We start from the raw sequence: 16,018 nt of genomic DNA, 5'->3' as shown, positions 1-16,018 counted from the left end.
CATGAAACTTTCAGACTTCAAAGTATTTCTGGGTTTTATTTCACTTGTTCTCAATGAATCAGTGAGTTAACATGCTGCTGGAGGAACTGAATGGCATGCACATTGACATTCATGTAGTAAATTAGACAAGAAGATATAGGAAAGAAAGATGTAGGAAGAATGGCTCCCAGTGTCTCTTTAGAGAGGCAAATCAAAGAGCTGGCATAGTCGGTTTCATCTTACAGCCAAAATAGCAATAAACATTATTTCATGAGGCACTTACTTCTCTCCCTTTGTAATATTCCTGGTGGGCATGATGTCTACGAAGATAATTACAATATGTGTACCAACATTTGTTTTAAAAGAGAAGCCTGGGAATTCTATGAATAGCGTGGAACGTCCTCTAGACTTTAGTCAACAGACACCTTGATACTCAATGACTTTAGTGTGAAGTCAACAAAAGGGAGGACTATGAAAACTGTAGGAAAATATGTTTCAAGGTCAAGAAGGAAATGAAAGAGAATGCCTTGTAGAGAGTACTTAGAAATTTTGTATCTGTACCTCTTGATTACTTTCTTTGAAATGAGAATTGAGTGATGGGCTCAGGACAGCATCACCATGAATGAATTTAATCATAGTTTAATTGGTAGGATATTAATAGTTACAGATAAGAATCATTTCACAATAACTGCTGCATGAAGTGAAGTCAACTGTTTATAGAGAAGATCAAAGTAAACATCAGATTAGAAAAGAAGGATAGAAATTAGAAGATAATATATGCAATTCTAGCAAGTCCAGTCTGACCTGTTTAAGTAAGCAAAATATGAGAAATGGACAGAATTTAAAGAAATTATCACTGTTCTATTTCTTAGAAAAACTAAACAGATACAAAAATTTTACAACCTGAATCAAATACAAAATGCTCTGTTTGGCATTCAAAGACCTGTAGGACATCGTCCTCCCTAGTTTTCCATCTTATACCTTACTCTCTACCATGTATTCTTCAGTTCGATGACTCTGGCCTCCTGACTGTTCTATGAATAAGACCCTCTATCTCTTGATTCTGGGCATTTTCTCTGGCTCTGCCCCATACCTTGAATGCTGTCCTTTTTAACCTTTGCTTACTGGCTTCCTACAAGTCCCAACTAAAATCCCACTTTCCATAGGAAGCCTTTCCCAATCCTTCTTAATTCTGGTGTCCTTTCTCTGTTAATTATTTCCTGTTTATCCTGTATATAGCTTGTTTGTATGCTTGTTGTCTTCCCAATGAGGATGTAATCCGCTTGAGGGCAGGAACTGTCTTTTGCCTCTTTCTGTATCCCCTGCCCTTAGCACAGTGCCTGGCATGTAGTAGGTTCTTAATAAATTTTTATTGACTAACAAAAGGGCTCAGAGACTGTCTTAGCCATCAGTTACTTGATCCCTTTGCCAAGTGGAGAGACATGTCAGAGGAGGGCAATACCGCTTTAGAATATAAGATAATTTGCAAGACCTTATGTAGGAGAATAATAAAAAATTATGAGTCTTATTAGTATTTTCTCATGGAGATAACTTTCATAAGTGACCCTACTGAGTATTAATATCTGTAAATATCCAACTGAGAAAGTAATCAGTGTTCCTTGATTAAATTATGACATTCAGCTGGATGACTTAGAGTTGGTTTGTCTCTATACGTATACCTTGAATAGACAGTGAAGGGAGACAATGAGAGGAGCACAGATTTGAGTAGGAAAGGAGACTACGCTGTTATGCATTTCAGAAATTGCATAGCATTTTTATTTATCCTAACATGCTTACTGCTGCAAAAGCCCAAGCAGTACCTATGACTTATGTGACATCAGAATTCTAGAATGACCAAAATTGTTCATTGCCCAAAGCACTGAAGAAAGATACGTTTAAATAGGCTGCAAGATATTAATGATGGTAACTTTCCCAGAGAAGTTTGTCTCAGAGATCATAGAATTATAGTTTTAGAGTTGGAAGAGACCTTAGAGGTCATTGAGTCTAATTCCCTCATTTTGCAGATGGGGAAACTGAGGTCCAAAGGAGTTGAATGACTTGTTCATGGACATACAGCTATTAAGAGTTGGAGTCAAATCCAAGTCTTTCTGATTCCAAGTTCAGTAGTTATCTCCTAAACCATGCTGCCTCATCCAGTCCAAGCCATTCATTTTCAAAGGCCCAAAGAATTAAAGGACATATTGATAGTAAGCATCACAGCCAGGGTTCAGACCCAGGTTATCTGATTCTAGGACCATAAGTCCTTCCACTGTAACGTGTTGCCTGCCTTCATCAAGGACCTGACTTGCTGGAAAACAAGATGGCCAGTCATGTCATGAGAATGGGAGACTATAGATGAGTAGCCCAAATGGCACATGGTTAACTCATGATATTACAAGAACCAGGAGAGAAAGCTGTCAGCCTGGGGGAATCCTCTTGGAGTATTTATAGGAATTGTACAGAATAGAAGGACATTAGGTGGAGGGTGCACACCACAGAACCATCCAAGTGTTTAAGTATCTAAAGTGTTTGATCTGCAGGGTGGCAGAGGTGAGATTATCATCTCATTTGGAAATTAACTGAAGCTGCACATTGATTCACATAATAAAATAACAGTTTTTCAGACCAAGTCTCATCCCCTTTCAACAACAAATTTGAACATGTCCCCTGGAGAGTGTAGCTGCTGTTTGCTCAGGGAAGTCGGGGACCAACATTTTGAAAGGAATTTTGCAGTTGCAACCTGGTATCTGAATAAGATAGATTTTTTTTCTCTCTCCTTGTTATAATTGTTTAGGAGCAAATGCTAATCAAGGCAAAGAGCTGGATTCTCCTCTTCATGTGGCAGCCAGGAACTCCAATTCGGACCTGGTTCATTTGCTGATAGACTTTGGAGCAGAGCCACATTCAAAGAATGCGGAAGGCAAACGGCCAGTGGATTTGGTTCCCTCGAATAGTACCCTAGCGCAAGTATTCTCCCAGAAAGAAGGTGCTCCTCCAGCTTTGTTACAGTCTAGGCCCTAATCTGCTTAGAAGCTTCTGTGCTGTACATACTGAGAGGAAATCCTTTTGTTTCTATAAAAGATTGTTCATCATGCCTCTTGGGGAGGTGAAAGTATAACTAATTTAAACATTAACCTGAATTCATGTTCAGGTTACTGGTGATTCCGTGCCTCCCCATACTTATACTGAGCCTGGACATTCTGCATGGACTGGCTCCCCCAGGCCAGGTGGTACAATGGAGACCCTGAGGGTATGGTAGCCTTAGGGTGACTGTGGGAGTGGGCAGCTGGTTCTCCATGGTTACAGGTGGGGGAATAATCATGCACTCCCACATACTGGTGCTTAGGACAAAACTCACGTTAGCCTGATATCTTCATTATGGACAATAATCATGTACAAACATTAGTTTAATAGAATTCTGGGTAATAGACTGTCAGGTGTCAATATATAGGGACAGGGTGGTATAGTGAAATCAATGAGTGAATACTTGGAGTCAAACATTCATGGACTTGAATATTCAGCGCTAGAAAGAACTTTGAGAGCTCATCCAATCCAAACCCTTCATTTTACTTATGAGGAAACTAAGGCCAAAATATGTTAATGATTTGCTTAAGTCAAGAGACCTGCATTTGACTCTTTACTCCTGAACTCTTACTTGCGCTATGACTTTGGGTCAATTTAAATAATTAAATAATAAATTAAATATTTCTCTGAGCCTCAGTTTCTTGTAAAATGGGAATAATACTTTCACCACCCACTTTGCAGGTTTATTTTGTATGCCTACAAAAAGTTGAGCTATTATTATTTGAGTTAGCCTCTCAAATACACACCCTCGACCCCTAAAGGCCTAAGAATCTTGGTAATTTAGGTGTATGGTTGGGGCATCTTCTGGTCTGGTGTGTAGATAATGCCTGAGAGAGTATATATGTAGCTATAAAAGGCAAGGGGATCGGGGCTCAATTTCCACTTTCCCAGTGCTCTCTGTATTCTAGGAACTGAAGTGAATTCTAAGAAGCCCAGTGGGAAAGGACTGTTCCTAATCAGGATGACCCTGACCTAATAATGCCTTTTCAAACTCTAGCACACAGTCATTTCTCTTGCCAGAAGTCAAGTATCAAGTTTAACCACAAACAGAATTGTAAAAGGCCCTGAGTTTCTTCAGCATTTTCCTCTTCCCCTCCATCTCCCTTTTCAGTGCCTTTCTTTTTTCCCTTTTGTCACTCTCTTCTGTCCGTTCTCCATAGGTGCTGGTGCCCAATCATTGTCTCTTGGCTGCTGTGGTTCTCACCATTGTAACACTCTACTCAGTTCTGCATTAGCAAATCTTGTTTGTTTTGCATCCCATTCCCTCAAAGCTGTGCTCTACAGAAGGGGTTCTTAACCTTTTTTGTTTTTTTGTTTTTTGTTTCATGGCCTTCTTGGATACGCTGGTCAGACCTATGGACTCTTCCAAAAATGTTTTTAAATACCTAAAATGCATAGACTTACAAAGGAAACCAATTATATTGAAAGTTATCAAAATATTTTTTAAAAGGAATTTCATAGTACTTAGGATAAGAACCCCTTCTTTACAGGGTTCCAATTAACAAGTCCAATAGACTAACTGATTTGTGCTGATGAGTTCATAATGTACTAATGAGTTAATTTATTTTTCCCAGGTAAAATGCTTGCTTTATTCTCATTAAGTCCTCTTCATATAGCTATTAAATCTTGTTTCTTCAACACTGTTCAAGTTTGTAACTTCATTTTTATTGTTTTTTATATTTGTCATATTCTGTCAGTAGGGTGTTGAAACCTACTTATTAATTTTTTAATCTACTTCTTGCAACACCTAGTTTTGCCTTTACAAATGTAATTAGTATACAATTCAGTGGATATACATATATGTACATATGTATATGTATATATATGTACATGTGTATGTGTTTACATAATGTATTTGTACATTTCATACCATATATACATGTACATACATATACATCTGCATAAAAATACACATACACACATACATACATATGTATGTGTATAGTTGTTGTTGTTCATTTGTTTCAGCTATATCCGACTCTCTGTGACCCCATCTGAGGTTTTCTTGGCAAAGATACTGGAGCGGTTTGCCATATCCTTCTCCAGCTCATTTTATAGATGAAAAGCTAAGGCAAATAGGTTTAAGTGACTTGCCTAGAGTCACACAGTTAGTAAGTGTCTGAAGCCAGTTTCAAACTCAGAACGATGAGTCCTTCTGACTTTAGGCCCTGTACTCTATCAATTGCACCACCTAGCTGTACCTTTAACTAAAGTTAGGTTCTAATTATTAGATAACTTTTTCTTACATCAAGCCAAAATATTTCTTTCCCTACAATTTTCACCTGTTATTCCTAGCATTGTATATGATAGAAATTAAAGAAGGATTTTGGCTCAAAGTAAAGAAACCCCCCCCCCCCTTTTTTTTAACAGTTAGACCTATCCAAAAGTGGAATGAACTGCCTCCAGAAGTAGTAGTGTAGGAGGCTCATTTTCCCATTTATTGACTCAGGAAGTCCTAAGTTCAGGGATCACAGGAACATAGGGGCAATGTGAACCACAAGATAGTAGCAAAAAAAACTTTATTAAAATGGTAGCAAAGATAAGTAAGGGGAAAGTAATGCTTCTAATAGCAGGTGGAGGCTCTGATAACATCCCTCTGTAGTAGGCCAGCTGGATGGTTTCCAGCCAGGAATATGGGTTTGTTCTGGGTAGAAGCTTCTCTAAGCTAACCCAGAACAGTGCTTTATCCATGAGTTTGAGTTCTTAGTCTGGAAATCAGCTCAGCAATAGGACCTTGTCTAACAGCGCTGCCCAGTGGTCCAGCACTTGGGTCTTATACAACACATTAAGGACAAATCAGAGAGTTCCAGAGAGAGAAAGAGAGACAGACAGACAGAGACACTCTTTGTGAAATCCATCTTTATGTAATGAACTTTCCTGCAAATTCCCCATCTGCTACAGGGTCTCCCAGTGGAGGCTGGATGAGTGCTTTTTCTTTTTTACCTGAAATGTTGTAGAAAAGGGAATAGATTGGAACTTCAGAGGTCTCTTCCAACCTTGAGATCCTCTGAGGGAGGGGAAAGAGGAACAATGGATTGGCTGCTAATAGTAGGGGTCAGCTGTGTACAACTAGACCCAAATGCAAAGCCATTGTGTTCTGAAACAGCTAAAATGAGGGTAAGAAGCTGAAATATAGAGAAGTTCCATCCAACTAGGGCACCAGGAAACTTGACAATAGGGCTGAATTTCTTCCATGATCTCCATCTTTTCATGGCAATTCCTGTGGGGAGACTGTGAGGCTGAGGTCATGGTCTATTTTCAGTAGATTTGCTGGAATTAGCTGTGTATGGGGTTTTGGTGGAGTAAGTAAAGGCCTGAAGCTGTCGCTGGGCCCAGGCAGAGCATTTCTCTGTGAAAACAGATTTTCGTTTTGTTTTGTTTTGTTTTGTTTTTGCTATTTGAATCACTTTTAAACATTATAGTTTTGTTTCTTCTTTTAAAAAATTATTGATGTGTTTTGTTTTTACATTTTATTTGCAGATTACATCTACTCTGTGAGACATCTCTTATAGCAAAGCAAAACAATTAAGTAAAACTAATAGAGTGGTCTCATCTGAAAGTGCATGTAACATTCCACATCTGTAGCCTCCCCCTCCATCTATTTTTTTAATGAACAGAAATCTATTTTTTTTCCCTCCTCTACACTATTGGGGAAAAAAAACAGATTCCTTGTGACAAATGTATATAATCAAGCAAAACAAATTCCTTCAATGGTTATATGCAAAAATATGTCTTACTCTGCTTCCTAAATCCATCACCTCTCTGTTATAGATAAAATGTCTCATCATCAGTCCTCTGAAATCTTGAATGATCATTGTATTGATAGAATTCCCACACCTTTCAAAGTTGTTTATTTTTATAGTATTATATTGTATTATTTTCCTGTTTCTGCTCATTTTATTCTTCACCAGTTTATAAAAGTCCTCAAAATTGTTCATTTTTATAATAATGATGTTATAGTATATTTTGTTCTTCCAGTTATGGTTACTTCACTCTTTATCTGTTCTTTTATGTTTTTTGCATATGAAATCATCTATTACTTTATTTCTTATAGCTTGATAGTATTCCATCACATATATATTTGTTTTTGTTTTTGTTCAGTTGTGTCCAACTCTTCATTACCCCATTTGGGGTTTTCTTGGCAAAGACACTGGAGTGATTTGCCATTTCCTTCTCCTGCTCATTTTATAGATGAGGAACTGAGGCAAGCAGGGTTAAGTGACTTGTTCAGGGTCATACAGCTGGGAAGTGACCAAAGCTACATTTGCATTCAGGTCTTCTGGCCTCCCAAGCCTGGTGCTCCAGCCATTGCACCACCTAGCTGCTCCTCATTTTCATGTACCACAACTTAGCTGGAATGAATATCATCCCTGCAACTCCAGGTTTTTTTAAGCCAACTATAACATAGTCAGTTTTATACTACCCTTAAAATTAAAATCTGTGTCCATTTTTAGGCATTAGATATCTATTTCTTTAGTCACGTCTTAGTTCTTTCTGGAGACAGTGCCTTAAGCTAAAGGAGTAATTTTAATAGTGGGAACTTAGGTGTGAAGGCAAGGTAGTAGGAAAGATGGCCTTGGGCAAGGCTATTCTGGACTTTTCAAATAATCCTACCTAGAGCATTACTTGTTTGACCTCTTCATGGGGTTGGCTCTACTTAGGGTCTTTTTAGAAGGTGAATGGTGCATGGAAGAGGAAACTAAATGGATGAACTTATAAGGCTTACCATTGATTTTGCTGTCATAGGCATTGTCAATCCCAAGTGGGCCATGGGGTACCTGAAATTTCTGAAGTTTCCCAGGAGTGGCTGGAAAATGGCAACAGCTTGCCAGCCCCTGGGCACAGGGGCCATATTTAGCATCCTGGCAAAAGCCACCTGTGGTATTTCATGGAGATTGGCAGACCCTGTTTCTTGCTTTTGTACCCTCTCAACTATGATTTTTTACAATGTTCCCCAGCTATGTCTCAGGAAGGCTTAGAAATAACAATAATAATAATAATAATATGATAATATTTCTGTAGATGTTTAAATTTAAAATTTGCAAAACACTTTGCAAATATTATCTGATTTTATCCTCACCACAATCCTGAGAGGTAGGTACTGTTTTCATCCCTGTTTTACAGATGAGTAAAGTGAGACAGGCAGGCTCAGAACATTTTTCATTTGTGGCTTGCCACATCTCTAACAAGGGTTAGAGCCAGCTTTTAATCCCATGTCTTCTGGCCCAAAGTTTAGATGTTTGTTCTCCATACCATGCTGCCTACCTCTCAGATCTTAGGTACCTATATTAATAGCTCACATTTCTATAGCCTCTTACAAGGCACTGCCACCTTGGGAATTAACATTCTATGTGAGGTAATACTATGATCCTCGTTTTAGAGATGAGGAAAGTGAGCCTCAGGGGATTAAAGTGATTTACTCAAGGTCATACTGATAGTAACAGCTGTAAGGACTTGAACCCTGGCTTCTGCCTTCCATTTCAAGGGACTTTCCACTTTGCCAGTCTCCTCAATGATCTGCCTCTGGGGTATGTAGTAGCCAGGTGTGAGATGGTCATATTTCAGATCCACCTGTGTTTGTTTGATTATTCTTCCTCTCTTTACTCAGCTATACTTATTAAAGGATCATAATGAGGGCAATGCCAATGGCAATCTGAGTTCATACAGTGCAGGGGAATAATATCTCCAAACAATCTTACCCTCTTACCTCTTCATAATCAAAATGGAGCCAAGATTGGGCAATATCACTTTACCTTTTCATAAAATACTAATTAAATCCACAGTAAAAGGATAGGTATGCATATGGGGGTGTGCTGGCTGTGTCCAGGCATCACCTAATATCTCACAAAATAGGTATTTTGTATCTCCTTTTTAAGTGTTTATTTTTAAAGCAAAATGGAGCTATTAATTAAAAGTTACTTTAGGCTTTTGAGCATGGTGAGAATTAAAATAATCTCCTTTATGATTAAACAGATCCAATAAATGTTCACCTTAAAAAAAATTCCCTGGGGGTATACCCTAATGAAATGTGCTATGCACACCTGTGACTGACTGAAAGGTTTGGGGAGGAGGAGTGCTGTGTGCATTAAAAAAAAAAACAAACCAAAGCAAAACAAAAACCCTGACTTTCCTGATAGGCCCCGAGGCTTCCATGAGTCCCTTTCCCCTCCTTTTTATGTAGAAATAAGCTCATGGTCCTGGTTAGTCTCATTTTGAATGGTGACAAGGTCTGTAACAGTTCCATTGGTTCATAAAAAGATCATTTGCTGCTGAACAGAATCTTTTCATCTTTTTTTGGTCTCCCAAATCCCTTTGTTGGAGTGAGTTCCAATGAGGTGATTTCTCAATTGGTTGGAACCACATAAGGAGGCTGGGCCAAGCATTGCTGAAAGTCATGCCCACTGGTTTAACATGGCAATTTCTGTCCCTCAGTGTCACCTCCATCATATTTTCTTCAGGCCATCTGTTCCTCTGTACCTGGGGGAAAAGAAATTAATTAAATTACCACCCACTCTCAGCTGTGTGGATGACAGGGAATAAATTAAGTGAAATCCAGCCATGTTCGGAGAGGATGACTATTTTCCTGTATATGGGCTTCACAGAACTTGGATTTTTTTCCTCCTTCCTTCCTTTTTTCCTCCTTCCTTCCAAATTTGTCTTCTTCTTTGGATGATAACCTGCTGCATTTCAAGGCCATTCTCCTCCCCCCAATAAGCTTTTAGAGAAATGTTTGCTAGTGGGACAGAAAGAAGTGTGAAGAATGAATCACCCTCAACAAAATGGTATAGAAGAAACCTCTGAATGCTGCCTGGCATTAAAGGACAATAATGGGTACTTTCTGTAATTCATTAATATATTCTTTGAATTCATTGTGCTGTAGAGGAAAGAGCACTGACTCAGGAGTTCAGGGGCCTAGTTTCAAATTCTACTCCTGACACTATCCTATTTGGCCTTGGGCAAGTAACTTTCTTTCCTCGGGCCTCAGTTCCCTTATCTGATAAATGAGGGAGGTTGGATTTAATGGTCTCTGAGGTTCCAATGATACTAGGACCTGCTATCGTGGGGACTTACGATTCTACCACCTAAGCTTTTTGAACAGCAAACTGCAGAGGCCTTTTCTGAATTGGGGGCTCATGGAGCAGCTGATACCCCACCCCAATTCTTCCTTTGATTTTTGGATACAATTATTTTGTAATTGTTAAGGTTCAAAGTGGAGAGAATGATACTTGCCCATCTCTTGGAAGTATCTGAAAGAGAGCACTTTATAAACCTTTTAGTGGTGATTTGGTAGAGAGCTAGGGCCCATCAGACCATCCTTAGGAGAGTTCCCTGGGGTGTATGGGTTGTTTCTTTTATGACTGAGAAGGAATTGTTCCTCTAATTCTGAGTAGAATCTCCCATCTTATCACCCCAGAGTATGGAAAGGATTATAAAAGCACAGTCTCCACTTTGAACTGAAGTGTTGGGTATAACAATTCTCAAATATTTTAGAACATATAATTGTAACTGGGGTATAAATAGATTCCATTCATTGTACTAACATGCTGTGCTTAGAGATCTTAAAATTACCTATTCAACTATAACTCCAAGTTGTAAAACTGATTGTACTCAATTCAATGAGCTTTTTTCCTTTCAGGTTTTTTTTTTTAAATCAGTTTAAATTGCTTTTTTATTGGAAACTATTTTGTGAGCTGAGTAATTCATAAATTAGTCCCTTTAAGATTGGGAGGAAGGTTGAGCTTTAAACTGTCTTTTCTCTTCCCTTTCTAAAACGAGACCTAAGGGGTTCTGTGGATTGGTTGAACCTGGAGAATGGGAAGACAAAATAATCTGAAAATTCCTTTAAAAAAAAATAAAATCAATGTAAGATGTGTTTGGGCTGTTTGTACCTTAACATTAAACTGTAACCTATTCTGTGCTTTACAGAAACGAATCTTAGGTCCATGAAATCAGGTGTATAACTTATCTTGTGGCCTCTTTCTCCAGGGCCTCTGTCTTTGATGCAGATTTGCCGACTACGCATTAGGAAGTGCTTTGGAATCAAACAGCATCATAGAATAAGTGAACTACTTCTTCCTGAGGAGCTGAAACGATTTCTCTTACACATCTAAACCTGTTCTTGTTTCCGTAAATAAGAGGCCAACACATTAGCATATTAAAATCATCTTTCTTTAAAAAAAAAAAAAAAAGAAGACGACTAGTGGCATTGTTATTTTTGTGCCTTGTATTTCCAGAATAAAGTTGGATTACATTGGACAGCACGGCTTCTTTTCAGTTAGGAAAGGATTCTGTTTGAATTTTCTCTTTGTCCTGGAAAGGGTGGCCATACAGCTCTAAGCAGTGGCATGGGACTCCGTTGACCTTTAGATTTCAGAGCAGGTTACTGCCTGGGTATTTGTTTTCTCTTCAGGACCACACTGATGATGACGAATGATTCTCAATGAGTTAATTCGAACTACAACTTTAAAGTTTGGCTTTTAAGAGTTTTAGGAGGGGTTGGAGACTGGAGAATGGGGACACACAGGGCAGAGGGGCTACACACAGACATAGATTTGGTTCCCTGGAGGGAAGATCACACACATATCCATGCCATCCCTCTAGGAAACCAGATAATGTTTGGAGCTCGCCCCAGGTGAAGAGAATCAAGTAGAAGGAAGGGTTCTTGGACCAAGTAGGAACTGGAGCTAGGTGGAGCCACAACTTGGGAAGTGTACCAAGGCCTGTGACTAGTAGGCTAGGGGAGAAGACTTGACTGGCTCTCAATGCTGAAGTAATTCCCCCTTTAGAGGATTAGGGAAAACCTTGGGTGGTATTGTATTACATGGATGTGCTGATATTTAACAACCAGCTCTCTGGTGGTGGTGATGGTGGGGAATGTATGCATGACACACCTTTAAGTTTAATCTGCATTATTAACATTTTATCCGTCACTTTTAAAAGACTGTGTTTATAGTCAACAGAATAATAAATCAAGCCCTGATTAGTTTGCCTATTTCCAAGATGTCTGTGCTCACATTGAAAATTTAACAATTGCTTCTCGTGAGCTGGTTCCAACTGGCTCCAGTGCATCACTGGTGATAAATCTGAAGGATTTTATAGGTCCTTCTGGGACATGGAATTTACTGGAGGGAAAAGGGAGTTGCCTTGACTGCTTAAAGATGGGTGAAAGTCCTTGGTGGGTTGTTTTTGTTTTAGGTTTTTTTTGGGGGGGGGGGCAAAGTTAAGTAAAGACTGGTCTATATGTTCCATTAACCTGAATGTTTGCATATAGTTGCTGAAGATCCTTTCTTTTTTTTTGTGGAGCCTAGGCATAAGCTAAATTCTGTTATTTTTATGAGAAATCCTGGGTGAAGGCATGAGCTAGATTTGTGTGAGAATTGTTCAAGACTAAACTTAGTCTGTGGTTTTAAATGGAGCTGGAAGATTATTTACATTACATTGTGTTGATTACATTAACTCATTTGACTTTTATGATGACCTTATGTAGTATGTACTACAGGTTTATTTTTATTTGTTGTTGTTCAGTCATTTTTCAGTCATATGTGACTCTTCAAAACCCCATTTTGAGTTTTCTTGGCAAAAATACTATAGTGCCTTGCCATTTCCTTCTCCAGATCATTTTACAGATATGGAAACCAAGGCAAACAGACTTTGTGACTTGCCCAGGGTCATACAGCTAATAAGTGTCTGAGGCCAGATATGAACTCAGGAAAATGAGTCTTCCTGACTCCAGGCCTGGCACTCTATCCTCTATGCCACCTAGCTGCTTATTCTTATTATTGTTGTAAATGACAGTGGTAGTGGTGGTAGTAGTAGTAGTAGTAGTAGTAGTAGCAGCAGCAGCAGCAGCAGTAGCAGTAGTAGTAGTACCAGCTTGCATTTTGGTAGACACTTCAAGATTTGCAAAGGCTTTTTCCTGAGAACTATTCCATGAGGTAGACAGAGAAAATAGTAGTAGTCTGATTTTGCAGTTGAGCAAACAAGTCTCAGAGAAATGGCTTGCCCGAGATCACAAAGATGATAAATACATGCCAAGACTCAAATCTATGTCTTCTGACTCCAGACCAATGTTTTTTCCACTATACCATGACACCCTGATACCAAGGTATCAGGGCCCCCTCCCCTTGACTACAAGTCACAAAAACTATGCATTCATGATTCCATTCCCAACACGTATAGAGGTTACCATGTTGAACTGCATCCAGATGTTATAGACTCCAGTAACCCATGTCCAGGAGCGGTTCTCTTACCCTCCACTGGCACTAGCAGGCCAGATCTGCGGATATTGCAGCCGCAGTGTCTCCCTTCTAGGTTCTAGGGGTAGCTCTGAGAGGTTGAGGGTGTCTTTTTAATGGTGTCACAAGTCCCCACCAATGGACGTCCCCTGTGGTTGTCAGTTGACACCAATAAGTTAGCCAGACTTTTAGAAACGAATATTTACCAAGGTAGTATAATAAGAACAAGGGTGTTTGGTGTGTTCAGGGAGGACTAACACTTCTGCTTTGAGGGGTTGCTCATCCACCTTTGGTTTCTACCTGGTACTCCACTCACACCTGTGGCTCCAAGAAGCTGTAGCATGCAGTAAACCATCCCAGCAGATGGGCTAAACCAGGTTGAGAGTAACCAACATGGCTCAAACGTGTTAGTGAATTGGGGGGGGGTCTACCCCAAGTATATGAAGACTTTCTTCTGCAGAATAGGTGGATGAGAACAATTTGTTCTAATAGCCATGAAGGTGACTAAAGCAGGCCCTGTGGAGCACTCAGAGCTTGGTCAGACATTGAAGATGCCAAGGTCATCCACTGCACCCTGGGTCACTGCTGGTCATCTTTTGTGCTGCCATTGGACTTTGATGACTCTGGAAGAGAGAGCGAGGCTGGTGACTTTGTGCAACTCTGCCTCACTTAAATCCAATTCAGGAGCATTATCCCATGATGTCATTGGTCCTCTTTGACAATGAAGGATGAACAACAACGATATTGGTTGCTGAAGAATTGGTACAAAAACATTCCGCTCCCAAGTCTGACACATTGTACAGTAAGTATGTATAGTGTCCAGAGGAAAGTATGTTTAAGGCTAGAGGATACATGTGACAAAAGGGTAAATCTCAGTTCCTGAGAATCATTGTTATTGGAGTTTTAAGATGTTCCCATTAAGTATGGTGTGGCTTCTCAGCTATTGAGCTTTTCTTAGGCCTTTCTTAGGCAGAGAAATGGCTCAGTGGATACAGCTCTGGCCCTGGAGTCAGGAAGGCTTGAGTTCAAATCCTGCCTCAGATATTTACTATCTGTATGACTCTGGGCATGTCAATCTGTTTCTGCCTCAGTTTTCTTAACTGTAAAATGGGAGAAAATAATAGCATTTACCTCACAGGGTTGTTGTGAGAATCCAATAGATAATATTTATAAAATGCTTGCAAAGTGCCAGGCACATGGTAGGTCCTTAATAAATGCTTCTTTTCTTCTCTTCTTACTCTTCTCATCACACTCAGGCTATCCTTGACTTCCCAGTCACTGCTCTCCACCGGGATGCTGCTAAGAGGCTGATGGAAAGTCTAAACTCTTTGATATTTTGAAATTCAAAAGGTCCCCATACATTTAAGAGTTGTTGTTTGTCCTTCTTTCTCAAATCAACAAGTAAGAGTAGAGAGAAGACCAAGGCCAAGAATGAGGAAGGGGCCAATGCTCTTCTCTTTTGCCCAAGTGACTCCTTCCCAGGAGTTTGGCCAAAAGGCTTCAGCTCTAAGGTACCAGAGCTCATTGGTTTTACACATGTTCTGTAGGACGTGACCAGTTTCTCAACCAATCTGAACAGATTTCTTATCACTCCTAATTGAAATGCCCTCCATGGATTGATTCACAGAGATGTGGAGTCCTTGTTCAAGCCTCACTCACACTTTTGATTGATTGATGTAGTGGATGTATATACCTGATAGAGGCATCACGCCTAAGGTATGGGGTGGGATGATTGATTGATTCATTGATTCAGTTGCCTCCCATGCTTACATAATGAAGGAGGAAGCCATTGGGAATTACGTACCTTTTATTAAGAAAGTCATAGGCTCTTTGAACTTGGCTCTTTGAACTTGCCCTTTGTGAAACAGAGAAGGGTCTGAAAATTCATTATCTCCAGCTCTCACTTTGTCCAGCACCTTCATTTCATGCCTTTATTATGCCCAAGAGTGTCATTTAAAGAGATGTGGCTCTAAGAATTGATAAATTATAGTTCGTTCACTGGCATTTCTTTTAGTTATCCTCATTCAATCAATTCACTGTAGCCCTGTAAAGTTGGCCTATAATATAAAAATATAAAGCATCGTTGTGTCTGTCCTTCATTACAAAATGGCAGCTAGGTAGCAGAATGAGTGGAGAGGGTGTTGGACTTGAAGCCAGGAAGCACTGAGTTTGAGTCCAGCCTCGTATACTTACTAACTGTGGTACCAATCTTTCTCACCCTCAGTTTCCTGACCTGTAAAATGGGGATGATAATAGCACCTATCTCACAGGATTATTGTGAAGATCAAGTGAGATGACAAAAGTAGAATGCTTCGCAAACATTAAAGTGTGCAGTGAATAGCCGTTGCTGATATTTTGAAAGCAATACCATATGTTTATAATATCTTGAACTAGTTCACCTTGTCTCTTCCCTGTCCTAAGCTAGCATCTGAAAATCTGTCATCATTATACTCTGAACCTATCATTCATTTCTCACTCTTGAGCTCTTCAGCCTTTGTGAACTATTTGCAAATGGGCTACCTTTATTTCAACTCTGTCATATAAGAAATCAAACTTAGATAACTGGCTACTTGGCCAGGTAGTATTTAAGTATTTAAAGAGCCATAGTATGTAAAGAATTAAAAGGGCCTTAACAATTAAGAATTGTGAAGTCCTGGTTAAGAAAATCAATAGTTTAGAGGCAAAAGTGCTGTTTTTATCTTGACTGTTAATTGAAGATG

General features: G+C 39.4%; 1 protein-coding gene across 4 annotated transcripts in view; it reads left to right on the top strand.

The window, feature by feature from the left end:
• ASB9 (ankyrin repeat and SOCS box containing 9) overlaps positions 1-11,751 on the top strand; it is a 54,207-nt gene extending 42,456 nt beyond the window's left edge. For all 4 annotated transcript variants that reach the window (XM_027835393.1, XM_027835395.1, XM_027835396.1 and 1 more), the window contains 2 exons: positions 2,774-2,965; positions 11,050-11,751. In XM_027835393.1, the coding sequence (XP_027691194.1) occupies positions 2,774-2,965; positions 11,050-11,174 (317 nt within the window). In that variant the 3' untranslated portion in view covers positions 11,175-11,751. The remainder of the gene's footprint in view (positions 1-2,773; positions 2,966-11,049) is intronic.
• The last annotated feature ends 4,267 nt before the right edge of the window (positions 11,752-16,018 follow it).

Source organism: Vombatus ursinus, unplaced genomic scaffold, assembly GCF_900497805.2.
Source record: "Vombatus ursinus unplaced genomic scaffold, bare-nosed wombat genome assembly UNPS02014814.1, whole genome shotgun sequence".
NCBI lineage: Eukaryota > Metazoa > Chordata > Mammalia > Diprotodontia > Vombatidae > Vombatus > Vombatus ursinus.
This window is presented reverse-complemented; position numbering and strand designations above follow the sequence as displayed.